Source organism: Sapajus apella, unplaced genomic scaffold (assembly GCF_009761245.1).
Source record: "Sapajus apella isolate SASKATOON/1434 unplaced genomic scaffold, GSC_monkey_1.0 scaffold48, whole genome shotgun sequence".
Taxonomy (NCBI): Eukaryota; Metazoa; Chordata; class Mammalia; order Primates; family Cebidae; genus Sapajus; species Sapajus apella.
In genome coordinates this window covers 14,996,357-15,021,780 of record NW_022436988.1, presented here as the reverse complement: position 1 = coordinate 15,021,780, position 25,424 = coordinate 14,996,357, and the positions used below count along the sequence as shown (strand labels likewise).

Genomic DNA, 25,424 nt, shown 5'->3' with positions numbered 1-25,424 from the left:
ATGGGAGGCCAGGGTTACAGCTTTGGGAGGCCCTGATCTCTAGAGAGCAGCATTTGAAGCTATGGGTGGGGCAGGAGACTGCCCAGAAAACTGTTCAGGACAATCCCTGAAGAAGGAGCCCAGGGAGACAGGGGTGGAGGAGGAAGAGGTGTCCTGTTGGATACCTGAGAGAGGAACTGAGAAAGGAGAGAGCCGCAGAGAAACCAAGCCAGGTACAGATCAAAATGGACTCATTTAACTTAACCATTAGGATGTCTTTTACCAGACTGGGAATGGTTTTGGAGGAGGAGAGAGACTAGGGTGGCTTGAGGAGGCAGGGAGAGGTAAGGCAGTGTAGACAGCCGTGTGGTAGTCCCTGAGCGCATGGAAACAGGTCAGGTAAGAGATGAGGGTATGGCTAACAGCACTGACGAGTTCTGTAATAAAGCAGCACATTGGCCATTTGATGGAAGGAAGTTTCTTCAACATGAAGCAAAATCTAGAGGCTCTCCAGGTGTTCTGGGGCAGCCTGGGATTCTGCCGAGCCTCATGCCCACCATGGCCAATCCTTTAGATCTTCCAGGGAAAGCAATCGGCCAGCGTGGAGAAATGCTCAAAGCAAACCAAGAAACAACCGGACATGCAAGAATAAAGTAGAGGCCGGGCACGGTGGCTCAAGCCTGTAATCCCAGCACTTTGGGAGGCCGAGGCGGGTGGATCGCAAGGTCAAGAGATCGAGACCATCCTGGTCAACATGGGGAAACCCCGTCTCCACTAAAAATACAAAAAATTAGCTGGGCATGGTGGTGTGTGCCTGTAATCCCAGCTACTCAGGAGGCTGAGGCAGGAGAATTGCCTGAACCCAGGAGGCGGAGGTTGCGGTGAGCCGAGATCGCGCCATTACACTCCAGCCTGGGTAACATGAGTGAATCATGTCCAAAAAGTCTCATGTTTCTTCAAAAAATGAAATAATAAAGTATTATGTTTTTTTTTTTTTTTTTTAATTTTTGAGACAGAGTCTTGCTCTGTTGCCCAGGCTGGAGTGCAGTGGCGCTATCTTGGCTCACTGCAACCTCTGCCTCCCAGGTTCAAGCAATTCTCCTGCCTCAGCCTCCCGAGTAGCTGGGATTACAGGTACCTGCCACCACACTCAGCTAATTTTTTGTTTTTGAGACCCAGTTTCACTCTTGTTACCCAGACTGGAGTGCGATGGCACAATTTCAGCTCACCGCAACCTCCACCTCCTGGGTTCAGGTGATCCTCCTGCCTCAGCCTTCTGAGTAGCTGAGATTACAGACATGCGCTACCATGCCTGGCTAATTTTTGTATTTTTAGTAGACACTGGGTTTCTCCATGTTGGTCAGGCTGGTCTGGAACTCCCAACCTCAGGTGATCCACCTATCTCAGCCTCCCAAAGTGCTGGGATTATAGGCATGAGCCCTGCACTCAGCCTTAATTTGTGTATTTTTAGTAGTGCTGGGGTTCGCCATGTTGGCCAGGCTGGTCTTGAACGCCTGACTGCAGGTGATCTGAACTCTTGACCTCAGGTGATCTGCCTACCTTGGCCTCCCAAAGTGCTGGGATTACAGGCGTGAGCCACCACACCCAGCCTTAAGATGGGATTTCTTAGGGAAACCTTACTGTTTCCCTCGTGACTTCAAATCTCCACCTTGGCATTCTGAATCCCTCCTCTGCAAAGGGGAGAGGAAGTAGGTCCATTCCCCCTCAGGTGGATCAACTTCACTGAGATGCACATGGAAACGGCTGCCACTCTATGAGACATGGGACGAACTGTCCCAGATCAGGCTGTGGGTAGCCCAGCTGGTAGAGTCAAGGCAACCTACCTACAGATAGGGGTTGCATGAAGCGTGCTTCAGAGGGATTTCAAGGCAGAAGCTGTTGTGATTCTTTTAGGAAAGTATCCCAATTGTATGTATTAGTCCTGCTGTAAAAGTCAAGATCTCCAGATGGGCAAACCCCAACCCCCCTGGGCAACCCCCACCCCCTACCCCCCCACCCCCTACCCCCCACCACCCCCACACCCCCACACCCCCACACCCCCACCCCATCTCAGCCAGCCCCACCCTGGATCTCCTCACTGTGATATGTAGAAAAAAGAGGCTGGTCCAGGAGTCAGGACCCCTCAGAAGTTCCAGCTCAGCTCTGATGTGGGCAAGTGATCTTCAGGAAATCTCATCTCTTTGCTTAATTTGTCTGATTTCTTACATGAAGGGTTGGATTAGATAACATTTGAACAGCCCCTGGCCTTATTTCTTTTTGCATACTGGATAGGATTGTCCTTGAACGATGACAGCAAGTGGCCAGGCGTGGTGGCTCACGCCTGTAATCCCAGCACTTTGGGAGGCCAAGGCTGGTGGATCATCTGAGGTCGGGAGTTTGAGACCAGCTTGACCAACATGGAGAAACCCCATCTCTCCTAAAAATACAAAGTTAGCTGGGAGTGGTGGCGCATGCCTGCAATCCCAGCTACTCAGGAGGCTGAGGCAAGAGAGTCTCTTGAAGCCGGGAGGTGGAGGTTGTGGTGAGCCGAGATCACGCCATTGCATTCCAGCCTGGACAACAAGAGCGAAACACCATCTCAAAAAAAAAAAAAAAAAAAAAATAGAAAGAAAGAAAGAAAAAGAAAGATGGTAGCAAGGCACAGCCTCCTTTGCCCTTTTTTAGGCCCCACTGTGGTCCGCTTCCTGGGGTCGCACTTCCCCAGGCTGTCACTCCCAGTGGAGGGTATCTTTGCTTTGGAGATGGGGAGTTTCTTCCCAGAACAGGTAACCGGCTATTGAGGGAACAGGGTTACTCTACAAAAATAACCACCGTGTTCTGAACATCTATTATAACTATGTGTCCAGCTCTGTGCCAGGCATTGATCTTATTGCTCAGGCTCACAGGAGCCTTTGCTGAGGAGATTTCCTCCACTCTACAGGTGAACAAATGGAAACTCAGCGTGGGTAGGTAACCTCCAGTCTTAGGAAAGGTTACCTGTGTCCCTACACCTGCCTCCCCAAACAAAGGTACATTGTCTAAGGTGGCAGTTTTCCAAAGGAATAAAAGACAAAGTTACTGAATCTGAGAGCACAATGTCCTGGGTCTCAGCTCCTCTGAAGTCCCAGCTGGTGTGACTTCCCCTCCACAGTGGTTTTTGTAGGACTGACTAAAGGTCAGAGATTTGGCCAGATGCCTTTCAGGGAGCCCTTAGTCCTTGTTTTCTGGGACTCTAGGATTTCAGCCCAGTACATAATTCAAGCAAAGAATCACTCTCTGCTTTATTAAACTTGTCTGCACTTAGGCAAAGTGGACTGTTTATCTTCTGCAGAGTTTTTCTTTAAAGGTGGAGCGGGGGGTGAGTGAGCATGTGCAGAAATCCATCACCTTGCTTTCCAGTTTCCAGGCAACCGTGCAGGATTACAACAAGTCACATGATAGCGCTGCTGCCAGGGAGAAGGGGAAAATGGAAAACTGTGCTATCTTGAGAAAGGGGCTGGTATAAGCACAGGACTTTGGATTCTCCTCTAGAAATATTATCAACAAGTCGTCAGAGACTCAGAGCCTAGAGAGAGGGCTTTCCAGCACTTGGGCGAGCTTCCTGCTGGGAGGGAACTGTCCCACCAGATATAAAGCTGTAGGAAAGGGGACAGGCCGGGGTAATGGTGGAGGGAGTCATTGGCCTAAGGTGACCCGAGCACCTGTTCTGGAAACCATGCTCTCAGAGGAGTTATTTTATTTATTTATTTATTTTTTTGGAGCCGGAGTTTCACTCTTATTGCCCAGGCTGGAGTGCAATGGTACGATCTCGGCTCACTGCAGTCTCTGCCTCCCAGGTTCAAATGATTCTCCTGCCTTGGCCTCCCAAGTAGTTGGGATCATAGACATGTGCCACCACGTCCGGCTAATTTTGTATTTTTAGTAGAGACAGGATTTCTCCATGTTGGTCAGGCTGGTCTTGAACCCCTGACCTCAGGTGATCCTCCTGCCTCGGCCTCCCAAAGTGCTGGGATTACAGGCGTAAGCCACTGCTCCCGGCCCTCAGAGGAGTTATTGACTGAGAAGATCTAAACCAAACCGGGCCCAGGCCCAGTCCTGGGTCCCAGGCCCAGTCCCCACTTGCTGTGGCCTCAGCCATGGGACAATGAGGTAGTCCTTTGGTTAAAACTTAGCCTACAGTGATGAGGGCTGGTTGCGGGAGGCAGTGATGGGTCAGTGGGGACAACTGGGAGGAGAGGAAAACCACCCATGAAGACCACGTTTCCACTTCCTTTTTGAAAACCTCTTTTTTCTGAACATTGTTTATTTTGATTTTAGATGTTTTGATTTTTCTATCTTTCCCCCACCCCCGTGTGTGTGTGTGTGTGTGTGTGTGCACGCGTGTGTGTGTGTGTTTGTGCTCATGCACGTGTGCGCCTTTACTGTTGTTTATATGGTAGACACTTCTATGGCAATCCATACCCGTCTGTCTACACTTTTGTTCCAGTAATAACACCCTCTGTGGCCTAAAGACTCCCTGGAACCACAGTGACAGTTTTACTCCTGGCTCTCCTGGGGTGGCCAAACGGGGTGGGTGTGTTCTTGGCCCTGGGTTCGGCAGGCCAGCTCAGAGCTGGTGGCTAAGAGGGGCCATGGGTCACTGACCGCCCAGAATTCTAGCAGGCCAGGGCTTTTAGAGCCCACTGGTTTCCTCACACCAGCAGTTGTCCGAAGGCAAAGATGAGTCATCTGGCCACACTCTTTCCCTGGCCTTCCTGGCTGGCTTGAGGGCCACATTTCAGAGCTGGGACTGCTGTGTTTATGCCAACCTGGCTGCCTAGAGTGAAGAGCCTGGAGGGGCAGACCATGGGCACCAAGAGGCAGGTTTTGGGGAGGAGCTGCCACCTGTCATGGCACCCAGGAGCCAGAGTCCAGCAGCATGGCCCTGAGAGCTTTCTCGTCCCTTGTCACAGCTCCTTAGGCTGAGAGCAGATGGAGCATAGTCCTGCCACCTGCCCCGTTCCAGCAGAGCATGGGTGGCGGATCCTCCTTTTCTTTTCTTTCTTTCTTTTGAGGTGGAGTCTTGCTTTGTCACCCAGACTTACTGCATCCTCAACCTCCTGGGATCGAACCTCCTGCCTCAGCCTCCCAAGTTGCTGGGACTACAGGTGTGCAACACCACACCAGGCTAATTTTTGTATTTTTAGTAGAAACTGGGATTCACTGTATTGACCAGGCTGGTCTCTAACTCCTGACCTCTGGTGATCCGCCTGCCTTGGCCTCCCAAAGTGCTGAGATTACAGGGGTGAGCCATCATGCCCGGCCTCTTCCTTCTCTTTCTCTATGGAAACCTAGATAGAGCCACAATTCTTGCATGTTTTAGTTTTGAAGGCCCAATGACAGTCCATCTCAGCATTTAAAAGGGCTTGTCATCCATGAAGTCGGAGAGTCAGAGCTTTGCACAGCTCCGAGGCCAGTCTGTCTCTCAGTTTTTGGATCTCTTTGGTTCACACCTTTATTTATTTATCATTTATATTTTTTGAGATGGAGTCTCACTCTGTCGCCCAGCCTGAAGTGTGGTGGCGTGACCTCGGCTCACTGCACCCTTCACCTCCTGGATTCAAGTGATTCTCCTGCCAAGTAGTTGGGATTACAGGTGCACACCACCACACCTGGCTGATTTTTGTATTTTTAGTAGAGACGAGGTTTCACCATGTTGACCACGCTGGTCTTGAACTCCAGACCTCAGGTGATCTGCCCGCTTCGGTCTCCCAAAGTGCTGAGACTCCTGGGTTCAGGCAATTCTCCTGCCTCAACCTCCTGAGTAGCTGGGATTACAGGCACGCGCCACCATGCCCAGCTAATTTTCTGTATTTTTAGTAGAGACGGGGTTTCACCATGTTGACCAGGATGGTCTTGATCTCTTGAACTCGTGATCCACCCGCCTCAGCCTCCCAAAGTGCTGGGATTACAGGCTTGAACCACCGCGCCCGGCTCCTTTATGTTTTTTAAAAGGAAGAAAAGTTAATTATTCGCTTATAACACGAGGCATCATTCTATAGCAGCAGATGAATAAATACATAATGTTCTGGGTTTGTAGCATATTTCCTCATTTTAAGGGAGAAGAGAAGGTTGTGTGTGCCTTATAAACGTTTTTGGGGAAATGTGGGAGAAATTCAAAGGTGACAATGGGGTGAGCAGTTTTTGATACATTAAAACGGCATGTCTTGACGTTTGGAGGGGGGAAAAAGATATTTCATGTCGGTTTAATATGTAACATATGGCAGGACATGGGACTTGGGAAGAGTAACGGGTATGCAGTTGTTTGGGAGAAATGGCCAAGGTGTGCCGCTGTGAGAGTCTGGTGGCCAGCAGGTTGGGAAGCTGGACTTAGGTCTTAAGGGCAGAAGTGTGATTCCTAACTGGTGTCAGCACTCAGGTCTGTACGGGCAGATTCACACCCCACCTTCACACATGCACAAGCGCAATTCATCCACCAACTGCAGTCCTATATTTACCCGAACTCAGATAGATGCACGTGCACCAGCGCGCACAGGCATGCACATGCCTCCAGCGGCTGGGCACGAGTCCGCCCTAGGACGGCGGGCCAGCCGACCCCAGGGCCGGAACTCCCTTTGCAAAGTCCTCCAAGCCCAGATTCCCAGGGAAACTTGAATAGAGGTAGAAAAGTGTTTGATGATAGGAAAAAAAAAAAAAAAATTGTGCTTGCTTGCAGTTCTTGCGATGGCCATAATGCTACAAGAAACTGTTGCATTCCAGAGCCGGGGAGGGCGAGGGCAGGCAACGGGAGGAGGCGGGAGCAAAGAGGCCGGAGAACTTGAAAGAAGAAATCAGAACTCGGGTTGAGAACGCCCACGGGGCCTCGGGGTGCTGGCAGGGGGCGGAGGAGAGGCCGGGGAAGGGTTAACGCGGGAGCGGAGCGTGCGGCGGGGGCGGGCCGGGGCGGGCGCGGGGCGCTGTCCCTTTAAGGCGGGCGGCGCGGGCCGGCCGAGCGCGGCTGTGATTGGCGCGGCGGGATCACTGGCTCCGCGAGCCCGGCCCGGGGGAGTCGGCTGGAGCCGGCTGCGCTTTGATAAGGTCCTGGCAACTCAGTAACAGCCCGAGAGCCGGGAAATAAAAATAACCCCTCAGAGCGATGGATTTCGGGGCCGCCCGGCGGCCGCGGCGCCCGCCGAAGGCCCTGCTGTAAAAGGTGGGGGTGGAGGCTCGGCCCCAGCGGAGCCGCTTCAAAGAAAGCCCCCCTCGGACAGGGGGCGAGGTCGCGCCGAGCCGCGGCGTGGGCGCGGGGGGCGGGAGGGGGCCCGGCCGGGCGGAGGCCGGACCTGGAGGGGGGCGCGGGCCGGGCGGCCCTGCGGAGCGGCGGCTGGGCTGCAGGGGGCGGCCCGGGGCGCGGCCGGCGAGTACCTCCCTTTCAGGACCGTGCGCTCGGCTCGCGCCTTTGAAGTGCACAGTTAAATCCACAGCGCAGTTTTTGTTGGAAGCGCCCGGAGGACATTTGGTGCGCCGAGTGACTGTGGAAACAGGACCTGCGTTGAAAGCCGGGCCGGGCGGGGGCCGCTGGGGCCGGGGGCGGCCGCCGCGGGGGCTGAGGCCCGCTCGGGTCTTTTGCATAAAAGGGGCGGCGGGGCGCGCTGCTCCCCCTCCGCGGCCGGTGGCTCTCGCTCTGATCCCAGGATTGTGGTTTCCCGCACCCCCTCTCCCGCCGCGTGACTCCCCATGTTCCCCGACGCCGCGGCCGGCCCGGGGGGGCCCGGGGCTGCTGCCGCGAGCCGAGCCGGGGGCCGGGGCCAGGCCCCTGCCCGGGGCGCCTGCGAGTTCTCGTCGCGGAGCGCGCGCGCGGATCAATGGTGAGTGTCGAGGCCGCCGCGGCCAGGCGGCCCGCGCGCTTTGATGTGCGGGGCGGCCCTTTGAAGTTGGCAGGCCGGCTATTTTGGGGCGCGCTCGGGGCCGGCGCGGAGGGGAGCGATAGACCCGGCGCCTAGCACTCCGGGGGGGCTTGGCCCGGTAGCCCCGCGCGCCCTCCGCCGGAGCCCCCTCTCCAGCGCGGGGACCGGGTTGGCCGGGGGCCCGGAGAGGAGACTACTCCGAGTGGCGGCAGTGGCGGGGGCGGAGAGGGGGCCGAGCCCTCCCGGGGGTCGCGTCGCTCTCGCGGTTATGGATGTGAGTCGGTGTGTGAGTGCGTGCTGGAGTGCCTTTGGGAGGTGGGATGAAAGGGTGGCGGCGCCCCCCGCTTGCCCTCCCCCGCCCCCCGCCTCTCCCCCGCGCCATCCTCTCCTCCTACTTCTCTCCCCCCTCCCCTTCTCCCCTCCCTGCCGCGGGTCCGAGCTAAGGGGCCCACGGCGCTGGCGGAGGCTCAGTCTGCGCGCAGGACCGGCCCTAGTCCGTGGCGCCCGCGTCCCTCGCGTCCCTCGCGTCCCTAGCGTTCCTCCTCCCCGCCCGGGCCCCGCGCCCCTGGCCGCCCCGGCCCCTTTTGCGGAGAGGCAGAGACTCCGCGCGTCGCCATTTCTGGACTAGGCTGCTGCTTTCTGTGCTTTTTCTGCGGACGCCTCTACGAGCGGCGGCGCCAGGGACTGACCCCCCCGCCCGGGTTCGGGGCGCTGCTGGCGCGTCCCGGGGCTCCGACCCCGAGGTGTGCCCGCCGGGGCTCTGGAGGCGTTCAGTTGCATTTGAGCTGGGGGACCGGGCCGGGGGGTTTCGGAGGACGTGAGAGCCCGGCCTCGGAGGCCTTCGTCTTCCAGGTAACGGGGCTGCCCCACCTCCCCACCGCCCGAGTAGTGCAGTGCTCACGGCAGCTCCACTACTCCGTGGTCCGCGGTGCCCAGCCCCGCGGCTCGGGGCTCCGGCTAGGGTCAGCGCGCACCCATCCCAGACCCGGGGTCACTGGCTCCTCGCCCGGGGTTGTGCCCCGTTCCCCGGTCCGCTCCTACCCTTCCTAGTTTGATCCTTTCCGTGCTAGGCAAAGCAGCCTGTTTATTGGTTAGATAAGACTTTTCTTTTGGAAAAAAAGATAGGCTTGAGATCAGTAGAGTTTGGGATTCTTGGCACAGGCAGTGGTGGCGTGAGACGGCTTGTGATCCAGTTTTGTAGGTTTCGCGGCTCCAGGAGGTGGGTTAGGGGCACGGGGGCGACTGTTCCGAGCCTTCTCAGCTCTTTAGCAAAGTTTGAAGATCAAAGTCTCCACTGAGTGAGTTGGCTTCTGATTTGGGGGAGGTCAGGGAAGACAGAGGTGTTGACTGAGCTGTATTCTTGGCGGGGGTAGGGGGCGCGCAGCGAACAGTCACATCTGAGTTGGGGAAGGGGGCGTTTGCGTGCTGAATCTGAGAGTCCGGGAGCCCAGTCCGACTGTGTTGGGCGGGCTTCTCTCGGACGAGGATCTTCTGAATTTTTAAGGAGTGGGAAGAGGGAGCGCAGAGGGAGCGGGTGGGTGGGGAGAATGGGAACCAGATGCCGGGGAAGGGCATGTTTGGAGCTCGGGTTTATCTGTGCAGAACCGAGTGGGGAAATTTACCGAAATTGGTTTCACCTGCACACAGCCTAGCGGCTGGGAGTGCGCCTCTTTGGAGTTGATGGTTTCGGGGGAGGGGAGGCGAGGCTGGGGTGAGCTACCCAGCGTGCGCCCTGGCGGAGTGGGTTTTTGGAAGGTTGTGTCTTACACCTCTGGTGTCCCCCTGCCGCCCCCAGCCGTTGCCCTCCACTCACCTTCCCCTCCTCTTTCCCAGCAGCTCCCTCCCATCCCCAGCCCCGAAAAGTGTGCAGGGAGCTCAGATTTCGCCTTTGAAAAGCAGCGTCTGATACTTTAGATGAGCACCTCACAGATAGCTGGGTTGCTTGATTTAAATTTGAGGAGTTGAAAAGCCTGTTTACTTTCTTGCTTTGATGTTGGGTAGATCTGGTTTTGATTAGATCAATACCCTTTTCTCTCTTCCCACCTCCCCCCTTCCTTTTCTTTCCAGAGAGGAGGCTCAGATGAGCCCCTGCTGACTTGAGAGAGACAGACAGACCACGCCGATTGCTGAGAGGAACTGGAAGAAGAAAAAATTCCCAAACTCAGTGGGAAGAGCTCCCTCACCATGAGTAGTGCTGTGTTGGTGACTCGCCTCCCGGACCCCAGCAGCAGCTTCCGTGAGGATGCCCCGCGGCCCCCAGTGCCAGGGGAAGAAGGGGAGACCCCACCGTGTCAGCCAGGGGTGGGCAAGAGCCAGGTCACCAAACCCATGCCTGTCTCTTCCAACACCAGGCGCAACGAAGATGGGCTAGGGGAGCCGGAGGGGCGAGCATCCCCTGATTCCCCTCTGACCAGGTGGACCAAGTCCTTGCACTCCTTGTTGGGCGATCAAGACGGTGCTTACCTCTTCCGGACTTTCCTGGAGAGGGAGAAATGCGTGGATACCTTAGACTTCTGGTTTGCCTGCAATGGATTCAGGCAGATGAACCTGAAGGATACCAAAACTTTACGAGTAGCCAAAGCGATCTACAAAAGGTACATTGAGAACAACAGCATTGTCTCCAAGCAGCTGAAACCTGCCACCAAGACCTACATAAGAGATGGCATCAAGAAGCAGCAGATTGATTCCATCATGTTTGACCAGGCGCAGACCGAGATCCAGTCGGTGATGGAGGAAAATGCCTACCAGATGTTTTTGACTTCTGATATATACCTCGAATATGTGAGGAGTGGGGGAGAAAACACAGCTTACATGAGTAACGGGGGACTGGGGAGCCTAAAGGTCGTGTGTGGCTATCTCCCCACCTTGAACGAAGAAGAGGAGTGGACTTGTGCCGACTTCAAGTGCAAACTTTCGCCAACTGTGGTTGGCTTGTCCAGCAAAACTCTGAGGGCGACAGCAAGTGTGAGGTCCACGGAAACAGTTGACAGTGGATACAGGTAAGACTTGGATGGGCTGGTGGGACGGGTGGGCTGTTGACGTGGACTTTGCAGATGTTTTGCGTTAAGTCCGGTGGATGGATGGATGGGTGTGCTGCAGAGACTGACAGAGGTCTGTTGAGAGCTGGGACTGCTGGCCGTGAACCCTTTTTGATCTTGCTTTTTGTTGTTTAAAGAGGGGAAGAGTGATGCACACACAACTAAATACCTGCAGTCTTTCAGTGCTGACATCAAACAGTGGCAAGCAGTATATACTAATGTGGGTTACTTATTATCCCAGGCTAGTGTCTCAGAAGGGGTTGAGAGAGAGAGAGAGAGCGCGCGAGCGAGCAGCTTTTGATGCCTCTGAGTCACCAGATCCACTAAGCACCGGTTTTGGAAGGGGTCACTTCACCACTAATCAGTAGATGGTGGAATTAATGTGGCTAGGGAGGCAGCTGGGTTGTGGTGGAGGCGCAGGAAATAACGTGTGCACCCATCGAGGGGTAAGTGGGTTTTTTTTTGTTTTTTTGAACTTTTCTGTTAAGATAAGAACCAGCAATTGGCTTAACTGAGCTTGTGGTTCCCTTTGTAGAAGTAGATATTTACCCAGCAAAAAAGGCCTCTAACTAGGGAAGGTCCTGTGATTTTCCGAAATGAAGGACTCTTGGCTTTAGAGCCTGCTGGTATATTAATCCAGGTTTTAAATGCGCATGAGTCCGAGGGGCAGACTTCAGTTGATTATTTTGTTAGTGCTGATGGAGAAGAGATCTTGGCCCGGGAGTACTGGGGCTCTGGAGTACTTTGAGGCTTCAAAGACAAATAGTTCTTTGCAGAATGGCCAAGTCTTAAGATTCTTGACCTTTGGAGGCAACTTGAGACCTCTTGTTAGAATGAGTTTTTCTGTTTTCTTCCCTTCTCCCCATTTCCAAGTATCCAAAAAGAGAATGAGCCTCTTAATTCTGGGGTATGGTTTATGACAGGACAGGGAATGGGACTTCACTTAACTGCTATCTGAAGGGTTTATCTTGTTGTCTGTGTGGATTTCTCTGTGTGTTAGGGGCCCAGGATGCGATCTGATAGCTGCCTCTGGATTTCCCTTTCTCTGTAGGGTGTGGTCTCTAGTTTCCAGCAGCAGGAAGAGAGGTGGGCACCAGATGGTTGATCTGGAGCCACTCGGGGTAGCCAGGTCTGAGCCTAGCAGGCCAGGATTTAGGGGCGAGTTGACTGCTGGTGAGGAGGGGAAGGGCTTATTCTTCAACCACCAGGGGGCGCACTTATGGCTTGGGAACCAGTTTTACTCAGACATCTGGTCCACACGTAAGTGGAACGAGGTTGACTTTTGCAAGGAAGCACAGGGTCCCAGGGAATTGTTTGGGCATCTTTATGCTTATGGAGTCAGGTTGTTTGGGAGGAAGATCCTGGGTCTGGCCTCTGCAGCAGATAAGTCGCTGGGCACCTGCTATGCGCGCCTCCACCATTATGAGAACATTTGGGTAAACCTCTGGCACTGACCCCCTTGCCCTCTAGCCTGGCAGCCAGAACCAAGACTACTGAAGGGCCATGGTAAAGGCTGCTTCTCTGGGGGCCTCTCGATTGGGGCTTCTGTGTTTCCCACTGTGGGGACTGGAGTGTCACCTTGGTAAATAGCACAGTGTGTGGTGTTGGACGCCCTCCCCAGGCAGGGTTCTGCTGTAAACCCTCCCCTTTGTGGGTGAGCAGTTGAGATCCATCCTGGGCTTGCCTCACTGGAATATGACCAGGATTCAGCTCCTGAAGCTTTTGAGAACCAGAAGGCGGAAGCTCCTGTCTTCCAGGGCTGCCTTGTTGGCTGTGAACTGTGGACATCATTGATAAAGAGGTGACAGCTTGCCATTGACCTGAGAGTTTCCATGCTAGATTCACGTGTGCCTTCTCCCACCTTTGGGTGGAGATGAAGCATCTTATGGACTCTGAAGCTCACGTGTCTTACTTAACTGGGCATATTTAAAGAGAATTTAAGACACAGCCAGATGATCTTAACATCATTTTAACGTGCAAGATATTTGAGGGTGTGCAGAGTATATTGAACGGTCTGCTGAGTTATTCAAGGGTTTTCGTTCCAGCCCGGTCCACTGTGTGTTGAAGCCTTCTGAACCTCATGTGCCTATCTGTAAAATGGGTGGGCACCGTTGCTTCTGTCTGTATCAGAGGATTCTTACTAGGACCACAGTAATAAACATGAAAGCCTTTTGTAAAGAGAAACGTTGTGAACAGCTGCTAAGTGTTATAATTAGTATAATTAATAATGTTAATGTAAAAAGGGCAACCAGGTTGGGATGTCACCTTTGAACGGGTGACTCTTGGCTTAGCCTAGTTTTCATTGTAATGTTTTAGAGTGGCCCCCTGTCCCCCATGCCTCAACTTCCTTTTTAAACTGAAGTCTTTTTCCAGGTAGTTCTTGGAATGTAGGGATCCCATCTAAGGTTTTTAAGTTCACCCCTTCCCTCCTGCACACACTAACTCATCCTGCAGAGTACCTGGCATCTGGGATGGGCTTAATAAGCTAGTAAAATGAATGAAACAGAAACGTGAGTCCTGCTGAGGAGGGTCTTTCTTCACCGTCTGCTCCCAGCCGGATGCCCGGGGCACTGGCCAGCCTTGCAAGCTCTGTGTTTACCTTGGGCACTCAAAGGAGCCTCGTTTTTAACGACTTGTTTGTGTCCTTACTGATTTGGTGTCAGGTTTAATATAAATAGTTGGGGCGGAAGAGCAGGAATTATCCTCAGAGGGCAGGACTCTGGGCTGAGTGGTTGAGGGGGATGCCTGGGCTTTTGACGCTTTCTATAAATAACCTAGAGCAAAAGCCACTTGTTGGTAGGAGCACGTGTAAAAACCCTGGCACACAAACACACGCACAGTGTCGAGGTGTGTGTGTGAGGGGGTTGTGGGATTAGGCGCTGAGCCTCGCATTTATTTTGGGGAGGAGAATACAGCACTGGGTGCACAGAGCTCTCCCTGTGTCCTCGCCTTTCTGCACGGGCCCTTGTGTGTCCTGCCCAGGGTGGGGCTCATCTGCCTCCCCTCGGGCCCTCTGCTCTGGCTTCCCTTAAAAGAAGCCAGGCCCAGCAGATGGCCCTCTGCTGGCTCCCAGCGCCACTTCCCGTTCTCTGAAAGAACTGGCTGATGAGGCCCGTTTTTGTGCGGAGCCATTGGAATCAAGCTTGGCTTCAATTATCAAAGAAAATGATGCCATAGGAAAGATATGCTGGAAGCAGTAGTCCGCAATTAGAGGATGGAAGCTCTGGTGAAGGCAGTTTGCTAAGATACACTTGTAAAAGTTTGCCTGTGTTCAAAAGGCCTGGTTGCCCAGTGCTGTTGGAGTCCTGGCCCCTTGCCGAGTGCCCCTTGATCTTGCCTTAGAAAACGCTTGTTGAAGAGGGTATTGCCTTTTGGGCAGTGACCTTGTGAGTAAATTTTCAGAGGGCTCTTGGAAAGCCCTAAACGCACAGACTTAGAAGCAAATACTTTTGAAGTTGCATTGTTTTGAGAAGGGACCTGGAGGAGGAGGGAGGAGGAGGGGGGAGGAGGAGGGAGGAGGAAGAAAACCCTTTATGGTCAGTTCTGTTGGATCGGTTCATAGACAGTGTGGAGATCCCCTCTGGTCTATGGGGATGGGGCAGGGCCACAGCATCTCATTAAGAGGAGATAAGAACAGCATAGGGGAAAACAGAAAGCAACCCGTACCTCCCTTCCCTAAAGGTTCCAGGGGTCTCTGCCACCTGCAGGCTGAAAACCCTTTGCTTACTGAGATCGCAGACTATGTCTGTGGATGTGAGGCTGACGCAGAATCTGCAGCCTAGGCCTCTACTCTCCGTAGGGATTTAAAATCCTTGCAGCAACTGGAAGCACAACAGTCCTGAAGAAATAAGCATCTGGGTACAATTACTGTAGCATGGTTGAGTTTCTTCCCCCCCCCCTCTTTTTTTTTTTTTTTTTTTTTTTTTTTTTAAGTAATCACAAGAAAACAGCCCCACTCCGTTTTCTTAAAATTATGTGGCACTTTGGACAAAAGTCTGGGTTCTGAAAAACTGAGTCTCTGCCTCTCCCCACCCTGCCCCCTCTCTCTGCCCCCTCTTGTTATGATTGTAGGAAAATCCAAGTACTTTATTGCAGTCAACTGAGTTAAGAGCAGTATATTCCATTTTTAATTACCGGTCACACAGTAGTCCTCTATTTTGGAAGTGAAGGGAGACGAGTTTATTTTGGGATCCGTGTGTTAAACAACGAGCACACATGGGGTTTGAGTTAGGTGTCTTTTTTGCTGGGAGGAAGGAATTTTCTATTGAGTCATTTTCTCCCCACAGAGGTTGAAGTATAGCTCTTACATTGGCGACATGGTTGATGTGTTAATACCACTAAGATAGCAGAACTGAGGGGATGGAAGGAAGCATGTTTGAATGCTATTTAAGGCTGTTCTGGCTTTTTCGGTGTTGCGCCATGCCTGTTAAACTAAAAAACTTTCCAGCACCCATCGGATGGTCTTAGGTTCTTTAAGGAGATTCAACGAGATTTTGAGTCCCTGCCATGTGCCACCCACTACTTTCAGCATCAGAGATTCATGTGAGGACGGGGTTACCCTTCATGGAGCTTACAGTCTGGTTTCACAGGACAGGGGTCAACACGGAGACACCAGTGCCCTGTCATTATAAAGCACAATAAAGTTATCATGATAAAAGTGAAAGGAAATTAGGGTATTTGAGAAAATAGGAGCTCTCTCCCCACCCCCCCCCCCCTTTTTTTTTTGAGATGGAGTCTCACTCTGTCACCTAGTCTGAAGTGCAGTGGCACAATCTCGGTTCACTGCAACCTCTGCCTCCTGGATTCAAGCAATTCTCCTGCCTCAACTTCCTGAGTTGCTGGGATTATAGGCATGTGCCACCACGCCTGGCTAATTTTGTATTTTTAGTAGAGACAGGGTTTTTCCATATTGGTCAGGCTGGTCTTGAACTCCCAACCACAGGTGATCCACCCGCCTCGGCCTCCCAAAGTGCTGGGATTACAGGTGTGAGCCACCGCGCCTGGCCAGAGCTCTCTGTTGGCGCTTTGTTGGTTTTCTTTGGAATATTCCTGTGATTTCCCCCATATTACTTGGCTTTGTTGGTTCATTTGGAGGACCTAAGAACTGGGTGCAGAGGGCCGTGATCCAACTGCCTGTCCTTCAGGTGGGTGCTCAGGTCTCACGTCTGCAGAGGCTGCGACTCAGCCCAGCGGGCCCGCAGCTATGCCAGCAGCAGTGCCCAGCCTCTGACATTTGGTCCCTACCGACGTGACCGGATTCCTAACAACAGGAAAAGGCCCCAAGGAAGTCATCTTGTGCATCCTGCTTTGAGGCAGTATCCACACCTCACGTGCACACCCGATAGCTGGGCACTTTGGCCTGTTTCAAAGACTTGGGTGATTTCACCGCCTTTCCCCACCTACTCTATGGATTTCCTCTGACCATTTAGAAGTACCTTTTTCTTTCTCACTTTTGAAGCGCATTTCCGCCTGTTCTTCCTTTAGTGGGATGCTGAACAGAGAGCCCCCCTCCTCAACTAGCAGTCCATTTTCACTGAATGAGCCTTCTCCAGAAGAATGTACTTTGTTTTGTTCTTTACTCTCACCACTCCTCTCTGCCTTTGGTGTTGGGGAATTCCGGACTGAGGACACGTGGACCAGGAAGAAGGCCTGGAAGATCTTACCAGTTTCATTTAATCTTCACCAAGCAGTCCCAGGGGGTCGTGAGACTTCCTGCCCTCTACAGATATGAGAACAGGGTTAGAGTGTCCAAGGGACAGTCACAGGTCACTTGGTCAAAAGTGTGGCGGGATTCATGTGCAGCGCCCCTGGTCTGCACCTTCTGGTCAGTTCTATGCCTACAGCATATTTCTAAGATCTGACTTGATGTAGCCAGACCAGATCCAGGACACAGCTGTGGCCCAGCTCCTCTGGCCGAGTCTGAGAAGGCTTTTGGCCCATGTGGGGCCCGGTTACCTCCTTGGATGGCTGTGCTGATTACAAGGGTCCCTCCTGTCTTAGAAAGTTTATGACCCTTTTTGTGTGTTTGGCGACTCCAACAAGCGCAAACTCCTTAAAGGCAGGGACTGCCTCTCCCACCTTCTTTTCCATCCCAACCATCTCCTGTTGAGACAAACCCTCACACCAAATTGTGTGAAGATCTGGGCTCCCCGCCCTGACCTCCCCCTCCTTTCAGTCCAGCCTGGTGACAGACCTCGGATCCTATGTGCTGATGGGAATGCTTTCTCCCTGCCGTCCCTGCTGTCCCCCCTGCCTCCTGGCCCCTCCCCATCCAGCTAAGACAGGACTCTGACCTTGCCCTGAAGACCGACTTCCTTGTCTTTGCCAGGCCTCCTTACCCTGCTGATTAGACCCCTTTCTCGCTTCCCAGTCTAGGGAGAGCTTTTCACTGCCTTTCTGTTTACCCAGTCCTGGGTGTCGGTCAGCTCAAACTCCTCTTCATCTATCATGGTGCACCTTAGTCCCATCTGCCCCAGGGAGCCGTCCCCAACCATCCCTCCTAGAAACGTTCTCTCTGTCATCTGGTTTCCCTATACTGGGTCACTCATAACCTGCTCTTCATTCTATGAGAACTTGGAAACAGGTTGAGTCTAGTCTTTGTATTGGGAGGCAGTCTGATTGAGAGCCATGTGACTCAGTCCATGCCCATCAGTTCTAGCTGTGTGATCTGGGGCAGGCTGCTGGACTTCTGGACTCCAAGGGCCTCGTCTATAGAATGGGCAGTCCAGTAATCCTTCCCCCTCCTCATGGGCCCATGATTACACTGAGCATACCTCCCTCATGACACCCCCACAATATGGTGACATGCCCCCACCTGGCCATGGGTGCCGGGAGACCAGAGTTCAGCACATAGCAAGTGAGTAGGAGCTTGGTGAACATGTGCAGACAGCTGACTGTCACCTTTCGAGGGTGCCTTTCATTTGCCAGCCCCACGGCATCTTTATAGAGCAGCTGCTGTGGACTAATAGAATCTCTTCTCTTTTCTGAGCCTTTCTTTTCTCCCTCGCTTGATTTCTTTGCTGCTGGCATAGACTTGTTGGGACCAGTGGAGGATGCCAGGGTCTTTGTAAACAGGCCTCCTGCGACCTCGGGCTTTAACGTGGTCCCTTCCTGCAGCCTACCGACCTAGCTGCCCCTCCCCCCTACTTAAGCCCCTCACTGGTGACACAAGAGGAATGCGGCCCAGCAGGAGACCTGCACACTGGTTGTTCTGGAAGGAGATCAAGAGGGTGAAATGAGGAGCCAGGGGCCATTGAAACAAAAGGGCTGAAGACACCAGAGGAGGGGCTGGGCCTTCCTTTGAAACAGCTGTGCTGCTCATTTGAATCCTGCAGCACTAGCCAGCCCTGGGGAAAGGAAGCCGGAGGGGTGGGGGAAGGGGCATGGCAGTGGCTCGTGGCAGAGCTCACAGGTGGGACTGGAGTCCTGAACGTTGTCTGGAACTTTTCTTTCCCATCTGTCCAGCTCACTGTGGGCCCAGGATCAAAGTGAGAAGGCCACACTGGCTTCTAGCTGTTTGTATCTCTGGACTAGGCTAACAGACCCCAGACAGGGAGCCTGGATACTTAAGATGTCTTGGGGCCCTGAAGTTATATTCTTTTGGTGCAGGGACTGGATAGGGAGGTGGAGTGGAGAAGGAGAGGTCATCTTCACTGACTTGTTCCCCTCTTCCAGTCCACGGCTTCCCGTCCTAGAGCAGAGTTCTGTTCCTTCCTCTCTCTAAGTATGCATTTAGAACTTCACAGAATCCCCTGTGCTGCCTCTGGAATACTCTGTGCCCTGGCTGACCTACCACTGGGGGCAGAGGAACCAGCTTGCTTTCTCCCCAGGGTGAGTTGGTGGCTCAGGAGGCCTCCCTTTTGTGGCCCCTGCTTTCTGCCCAGGTGAGCAACTGGACTCAGGCAGCAGGTTTGCATTGAACAGATTGTGGGATGGTGTGCTGGGTTGTCCTGGGGTCACCTGATGACCTGGGTTTCTGGTGAGGGTCAGTGACTGAACCACTGTTGTACTTTGCCCATAGGTCCTTCAAGAGGAGCGATCCTGTTAACCCTTATCACGTAGGTTCCGGCTATGTCTTTGCACCAGCCACCAGCGCCAATGACAGTGAAATATCCAGCGACGCGCTGACGGATGATTCCATGTCCATGACGGACAGCAGTGTGTGAGTATCCTGGCTGCCCATCCGTGGGCTTGCCTGGGAGTGTGAACCACCTGGACACGTAGGCAGAATCGTCTATCCTCCCTGGCCTTGCAGACCCCACCTGTGCGTGTATGGACACTGGTTTGGTGGGAGGGGAGTATGGTGCTGGTTGAGGAGGAGGACATGGTCATCTGGGTGGGGTAACGCTTAGAGCTTTGAAAGTTGGGAGGACATTGTAACAGAAGAGAACTAAAGGACAGTGGAAGATTAGGGATGAATGAATATTTATAGATTCCTTGAGTTTAAAAAACCTTCTGGTTGCCATCATCTGGTTGTCCCTGTGGGAACAGTCGCTTGGCTGGTCCAGAAACCCAGGTATCCTGTCTGCAGAACCAACAGCTGAGAGATAAGGTGGCATTAGGGGCCGGGCGCGGTGGCTCAAGCCTGTAATCCCAGCACTTTGGGAGGCCGAGGCGGGTGGATCACGAGGTCAAGAGATCGAGACCATCCTGGTCAACATGGTGAAACCCCGTCTCTACTAAAAATACAAAACATTAGCTGGGCATGGTGGTGCGTGCCTGTAATCCCAGCTACTCAGGAGGCTGAGGCAGGAGAATTGCCTGAACCCAGGAGGCGGAGGTTGCGGTGAGCCGAGATCGTGCCATTGCACTCCAGCCTGGGTAACATGAGTGAAACTCCGTCTCAAAAAAAAAAAAAAAAAAAAAAAAGGTGGCATTAGAAGGGTCTGCGTTAGGTATTTATTGTTTTTGGAGGAAAAGACATAGCAAGCGGGGGTGAGAAAGCCAGGAACCTCTAAAGAGCCACTGTGTGTTCTGCATTGTTTTTAAATGGACACCATTTATTCAGTAAGTGTGGGTGGAGTGCCTACTCTGTTAAATACTGAGCACCCTAAGTAGGCGCTCTCTCCAAAGCAGTGTCTTATCTTGGCTCTTTGGCAGATGGCCTTTGATTTTTGAAAATAGTCCGAGACATTGGTGTGGTCTGATGAAGTCAGAAGGCTCTTAGGCAAGGTAATGATTTGAATTTTAGGTCATATGAAGTCAAGTCATGGCAATCTCTGTAGCTGGAGAGCAGTGATCCTCAGTGAGTCTCATGAGGAGGGCTTGGGTATCCCCGTCTCCTGCCACCCTTTGAGGTTTTGGCTCAGGAGACCCAGAGTGGAGCCTGGGGATGGGTGAAATTCCCCACAGGCTTCCGACCCAACACCCAGTTGAGAATCATTGTTCGAGAAACGGTCTTTGAAAGCTTTTCAATGTTTTGGAGTCAGAATTTCGCCTGCTAAGGGAACAGTTTTGAAAGGCAAATCCATTGAACTGTGTAAGTTCTGGCACACTTATTTAGAGTTTGTTCCTTTTAGCTTTCTAAAACTAGACCATCTATTCTTCCAGTTTGTTTGAAACTATCAGGTTTTTATTGGCCAGTGTCCTGTTGCCTGGCCTATGGCATGGGACCAATTGGAGAGAAAGTTGATGAGGTGAGTTTGGGAACTTACTATTTATTTTGCTGGTGGCTTTTATTGTGTTACCTCAAATTCCCTAGTTAGTAAAGGGAGAGACATCCTTAAGGTAAAACGTTGAATTTTAATAAAAATAGCATTTTGGCATTAGTACACATCTTTCATCCAATATGGAGATATAAGAAGTTTCTAATATGGAGAAAGGAGAAGTTTCACAGAAGAGACTTTTCCATATTGACTAAATTCAATATCCATACTTGAAAAGATTATCCTTTGATAATTTTTTTTGGTGGATGGATTTCTTAGAATGCATTTTGCTCTGTTATCACTGAATAGTGTTAGAGAAGCCATAATTTATCCCTCAGTTATATCAAGATCCGTTTTTGTACTTTGTTGTAGTATTTCCCTCATAGGCGTTGAGGGTGTAGAGTTACCTGACCCTTTCCCCTTTGAAAAGTTTATCTCTTCTTTTTATTCTTCCTGCTGTCATGTTTTGCTGTCTATGTGCTTGCTTCTAGCAAACATTCCTCCTGTAGCATTTATTAATTTGTGGATTGTGTGGGAATCTTAGTGTTATGGGTAAAATAAGAGTAAGTTGAAATTGAATGAAGGCATTGAGTGAATCTCCTAAGTCAGATGCCGTTTACTTAAGACTGTAAGACTTCTGTTGAGTTTTCTTAGAGACTATTTTTGGCCTGCTTCCTGGTCCTTGGCTGCATGTCAGTCCCCATCATTGAGGTGTTATTCTGGGTTCATGATGAGATAACTTGGGTGGAGTCCCATACTTATTTCTGTTTGATCCTCACAAGACCCAATCAGAAAGGTAGGCAGGCAGACTTTACAGATGAGGAAATAAGGCCCAGAGTTTCCACAGCCGTGCTCCTCCAAGACAGACCTCAGGTCCAGGCCAGACACAGGCCCTAAACCTTGCCCACTCTGCCCTTCCCCCGGGCAACAGGAGATCTGTGAATAGGACCAGTTGGTCATGAGACCTTTGAGCCACTTTGAGTTTCTTTTATTTACATTTCTTAGTAATCAGACTGCTTTTTAGAAAGGCTGGTTCAGGGAGGGGTGGAAGGGAGCAGGTTCTGAGTTCTCCCCTGCAGCCTCCCCATTTATTTTCTCTTCTTTTATCCCCTTCCCAGAATAAAAACTCTGTTTTGTTTAGAGGTGACTTTAAAGCTCTCACCCTTCGCCCTTTAGCTGAAGTACTTTGGATTCCAAGCATGGGGTAGCCACTTTTCGGGGATCAGAAAGGTAACCTTGGCCAGTCCCTACTCTAGATGGCAAGGGTTACTGTGTAGGTCAGTGAGGTCCACTCTGATACACAGACCAGAGAGGGCAAGTCCCTCATGCAGCAGCTTCCTCTTTGGGGCATAGTAGATACCTTTGTGTCCCTGGTGGCAGCACCTGTGAGTGGTAACAAGCCTATCCTGGGGCACAGCCACCTTGGATGGAAAATGAGTAAACCAGGAAGCCAAGAGGAGGTACGTGCAAGGCTTGGAGCTCTATGGGCTCATGGTGTTGGCTGTTCGTTCTGGTGGTGCTGGGTGGCACTGTGCCCTCTCCCAACCAAGTGGGCAGGTTATCAGATTAACTGTCACAGTTGTGCCCACCTGGGCATTTATACTAACTGGGAGTGCATCTGCATCCGTGTAGGATCACTGTCTCTTGCACATTGTCTCACGCTGCCTCTAGTGGGGATCACTAGAAAACATCAGAAGGGTCTCCAGACTTGTTTGCACTTACTCAAGCTGCTGTGGGGGGCCAGGCATGGGGGTCTCTGGGGCCCTCCCCACTCTGCTGCCAGCAGACTTGGCCATGCAGCATGTTCTCTGGCTGACTGGTCCTGGGTGTGTGTGATCCTGCCCAGTGCTGGGCGGTCACCGGGATTCCCAGGGCTAGGATTAGACCCCCTCTTCAGAGCTCTGCCAATTGTGGGCCTCGTGCAGATGAGAGCGCCGGGCGAGAAATAAAGTGTGTGGGGGATGAAAAGCTGAACTGAATCGCTTTCAGCCCATTGTTCATCCCGGGAAGCTTAGAGGGGATAAGAGGGTAGCAGGCCCCTTTGAAATTTCCTTGAACAAGTGAATAGGAGCGCCCCATAAAGCATGAAAAGAGCCCTGGCTGTTTCTCCCCATCACAATGGCCAGTGCGGGCTGTGAGGGGCTAGGGAGGGGGCTGGCTGCCCTGCTGGGAGCTGGGGAGGCAACAGGGCTGGGGAAGGGGGAGGGGGAGAGAGGGGGTCACAGGCAGCCTTCAATAGACTCCAGAAGGTTGGAGTTCATTAGACACAAGCCCAGGAAAGCAATCGTCTCATTTGCGACAGAACCAATTAAGTCCCAGGGGCCTTTGCAAGAGGCCTGGGTAGAAGTTGGGGCAGCGCTGGCCTGCACTCGGTTATCCAGGGAGCCACACGCCAGGGCCTGAGTGTGCAGAGCAGGCAGGGGCCTTCAAGAAATTACTGCCTTCTCCCAAAGCCTACTCCTGACTTCTGTTTTCCTGCTAAGTAAAAAGCCCTGTTAAAGATGGCTGGGGATTTGAGTCTCCATCATAGGCCTCTGAGAAGGCTGTTTTATGAGCCTGTTACTCTGAAACCTGCATTCTTGGGAAGAAATGGCTTAAAAAAATTTTTTTTTAACATTAACTGCCAGACTCCCACCAAAATCTTTGGAGCATTGGAGGCAGAAGGCTTGTGGGGCCATTCCAGGGCATGAGGCTAAGGAGGATGGAGCGAAGGGGCTGAAAACATCAGAAGCAGCAGGCTCTTTGCCACCCAAGTGTAGCCATGGTTAGTGGTTGCCAGGATTCTTGAAAGCTAAGTCAGTGGCGTGGAGGCCTCTGTCTCTTCTTTCTGCGAGGAGCTGCTATTGTAATCAGGATCAGCTACGTTTGTATGTTGTTTCTGCTCCACATGTCCCAAAATCAGCACGAGATGATTTTTTTGGTGTTCCACACAGGGAATGTCATGAGTTATTTGTATTTTTTTGTATTGTATTTATGGGGGTTTACTCTGGACACCAGGAAATGCATCTGAGTGAACTTCAAATATTAACCTTCTCCTACAAACCGGGCTTTTGATGTTGGCCGTGATCAGAGGCCGCCTTCAGAATGGTTGCCAAATGAAGATGCGAGTGGACACATGTGTGCATGAGTCTGCTATTTCAAAGTTGCCAGAAAATGACATTCAGGTTAGGTCGGGCATGGTGGAGTCAAAAGGCTAAGCTAATTGGCTCGGCTCAAATGGCAGCTAAGTGGAGTCCACACTTCAAAACTGTGCTCCCCAGAAACAGCTGGGCCCGGCAGCAGGCTCGTTAACTAAAATGTTTATAATTAAAGGAGACTGTATAGGGACCAAAACTCTGGTGCTCTCCAGCCCACAGGCTTGAGCAGCCAGGAAACTGATCACAGACTTTTAGAGCTTGAATAAAAGAAGAGAGGCCCCCTTTTGGAATGAGGGGCTGTTTTGGAAGAAGATTCTTGGCTGGAGGGAATTAAAGCCACATTTCCTTGAAGGCGCCTGTTAAGCCTTTCTGAGCCTCTATGGGCTGACATCTTCCTTTTCTGCTCTGGTTACAAGTTGCCTTTCCAGCAGTTTAGTCCTTCACCTGCCCTAGATAATGGAGAGAGAGAGAGAGAGAGAGAGAGAGAGAGAGAGAGAGAGAGAGAGAGAGTGTGTGTGTGTGTGTGTGTGTGTGTGTGTGTGTGTGTGTGTGTGTGGTGGTAGGGGTATGAGGTGCTTATGAAATCACTTGTTCCTTTTGCCTTCAATATTGCAGTTATCTGCTCCCCTCCCCATCCCTATCCCCATTCTGTTTTCTTTTTTTAAACCTTATATGGAAGAAGAGGCATGAAAGCTCTACCACTGACTTTCATCTGGGAGAAGGAAAAGGAGAAAAGTGAAAGCTACCAGTGGAAACTTCAGCAGCTTGGATGGGATGGGTGGGGGACTCTTAGAGGACCCTTGAAGAGTCACTCATGTCACGGTGGGGTCCATGGAATGCTTGACTCCTGCCCCTAAGATTGTCAGGAAGAGACCTGGAGCAGAGTCATCCACTGTCTTGAAGATAGAGGGTAGATATTGCTTTACAGCCCTAGGGTAGCAGAATTTGGTTAGACTAGCATGAGCCTAATCAGTGGGACACCCCGCCCCCACTGCCACCCCTACCATATAAGGTATTTTAAGTCAGAGATGGGGATATTCAGCATGCCTTGGGAACCACCTGGCACGCCCCATAGCCAGTGAGTACTAGGTGGTTGGGGAGGACTTTCCAGAGCATTCCGCAGATTTCCCCCTCATCCCTCCTGAATGTCAGGTGACTGCCTGGGGCTTAGTAAATAGCACCTCCACGTTCAGACCATCAGAAAGCTTGACTGCTGGCTGGGGCTGGGAAGGGCATCTTGGAATGAGGACCAAGTAGGTTGTTAACAGTTGCCTGTCTGGAGTCCAGCCGTGGCTTGGGTATGAGTTCTCAGTCTGCTACTGTCTGTAACACTAGGGGAGCTGTTGAGCTCTTCTGGTCATCTGTCAAATGCGGCTCATTAAAGTGTCTTATGAGAATGAAGTCTGATTATACTCCGATCGATGTCTGACCCACGGTAGGGACTCGGTGCGAAGGAGCTGCTGCTCAGGTTGAAATCAGTTGCCTTACGTGGGATTTGGTTTCTGGTCAAGCCAGGCACGTTTGTAAGTCCAGTTTTCAGCTGTGCCTGCCGAACTTCCCAAGGTGAAGACACTGGGTTTTGATAAGTGATCTTTAGGTGGGCTTAGTCAAGTACTGGCCTCATGAGTAGGAGGCTGAGTAGAGATGGGTTTCTCCAGCACTGGTCACCCAGCTGCTAATCCTTTCCACACGGCTCTGTCTGTCTCTGCTCCATACTCACCTTTCTCTGGGACAGTAGTC

At 52.1% G+C, this 25,424-nt stretch overlaps 2 protein-coding genes across 3 annotated transcripts in view; both read left to right on the top strand.

Annotated features, from left to right (window-relative positions):
• Window positions 1-10,013, top strand: part of CEP112 (centrosomal protein 112) — a 641,834-nt gene extending 631,821 nt beyond the window's left edge. The window contains exon 28 of the transcript XR_004257837.1: window positions 9,933-10,013. The gene's annotated coding sequence lies outside the window, so the exon portion shown is untranslated. The remainder of the gene's footprint in view (window positions 1-9,932) is intronic.
• Window positions 6,973-25,424, top strand: part of AXIN2 (axin 2) — a 33,315-nt gene continuing 14,863 nt past the window's right edge. For both annotated transcript variants that reach the window (XM_032242013.1, XM_032242014.1), the window contains exons 1-3: window positions 6,973-7,171; window positions 9,933-10,864; window positions 18,924-19,064. In XM_032242013.1, coding sequence (XP_032097904.1) covers window positions 10,050-10,864; window positions 18,924-19,064 — 956 coding nt within the window. In that variant the 5' untranslated portion in view covers window positions 6,973-7,171; window positions 9,933-10,049. The remainder of the gene's footprint in view (window positions 7,172-9,932; window positions 10,865-18,923; window positions 19,065-25,424) is intronic.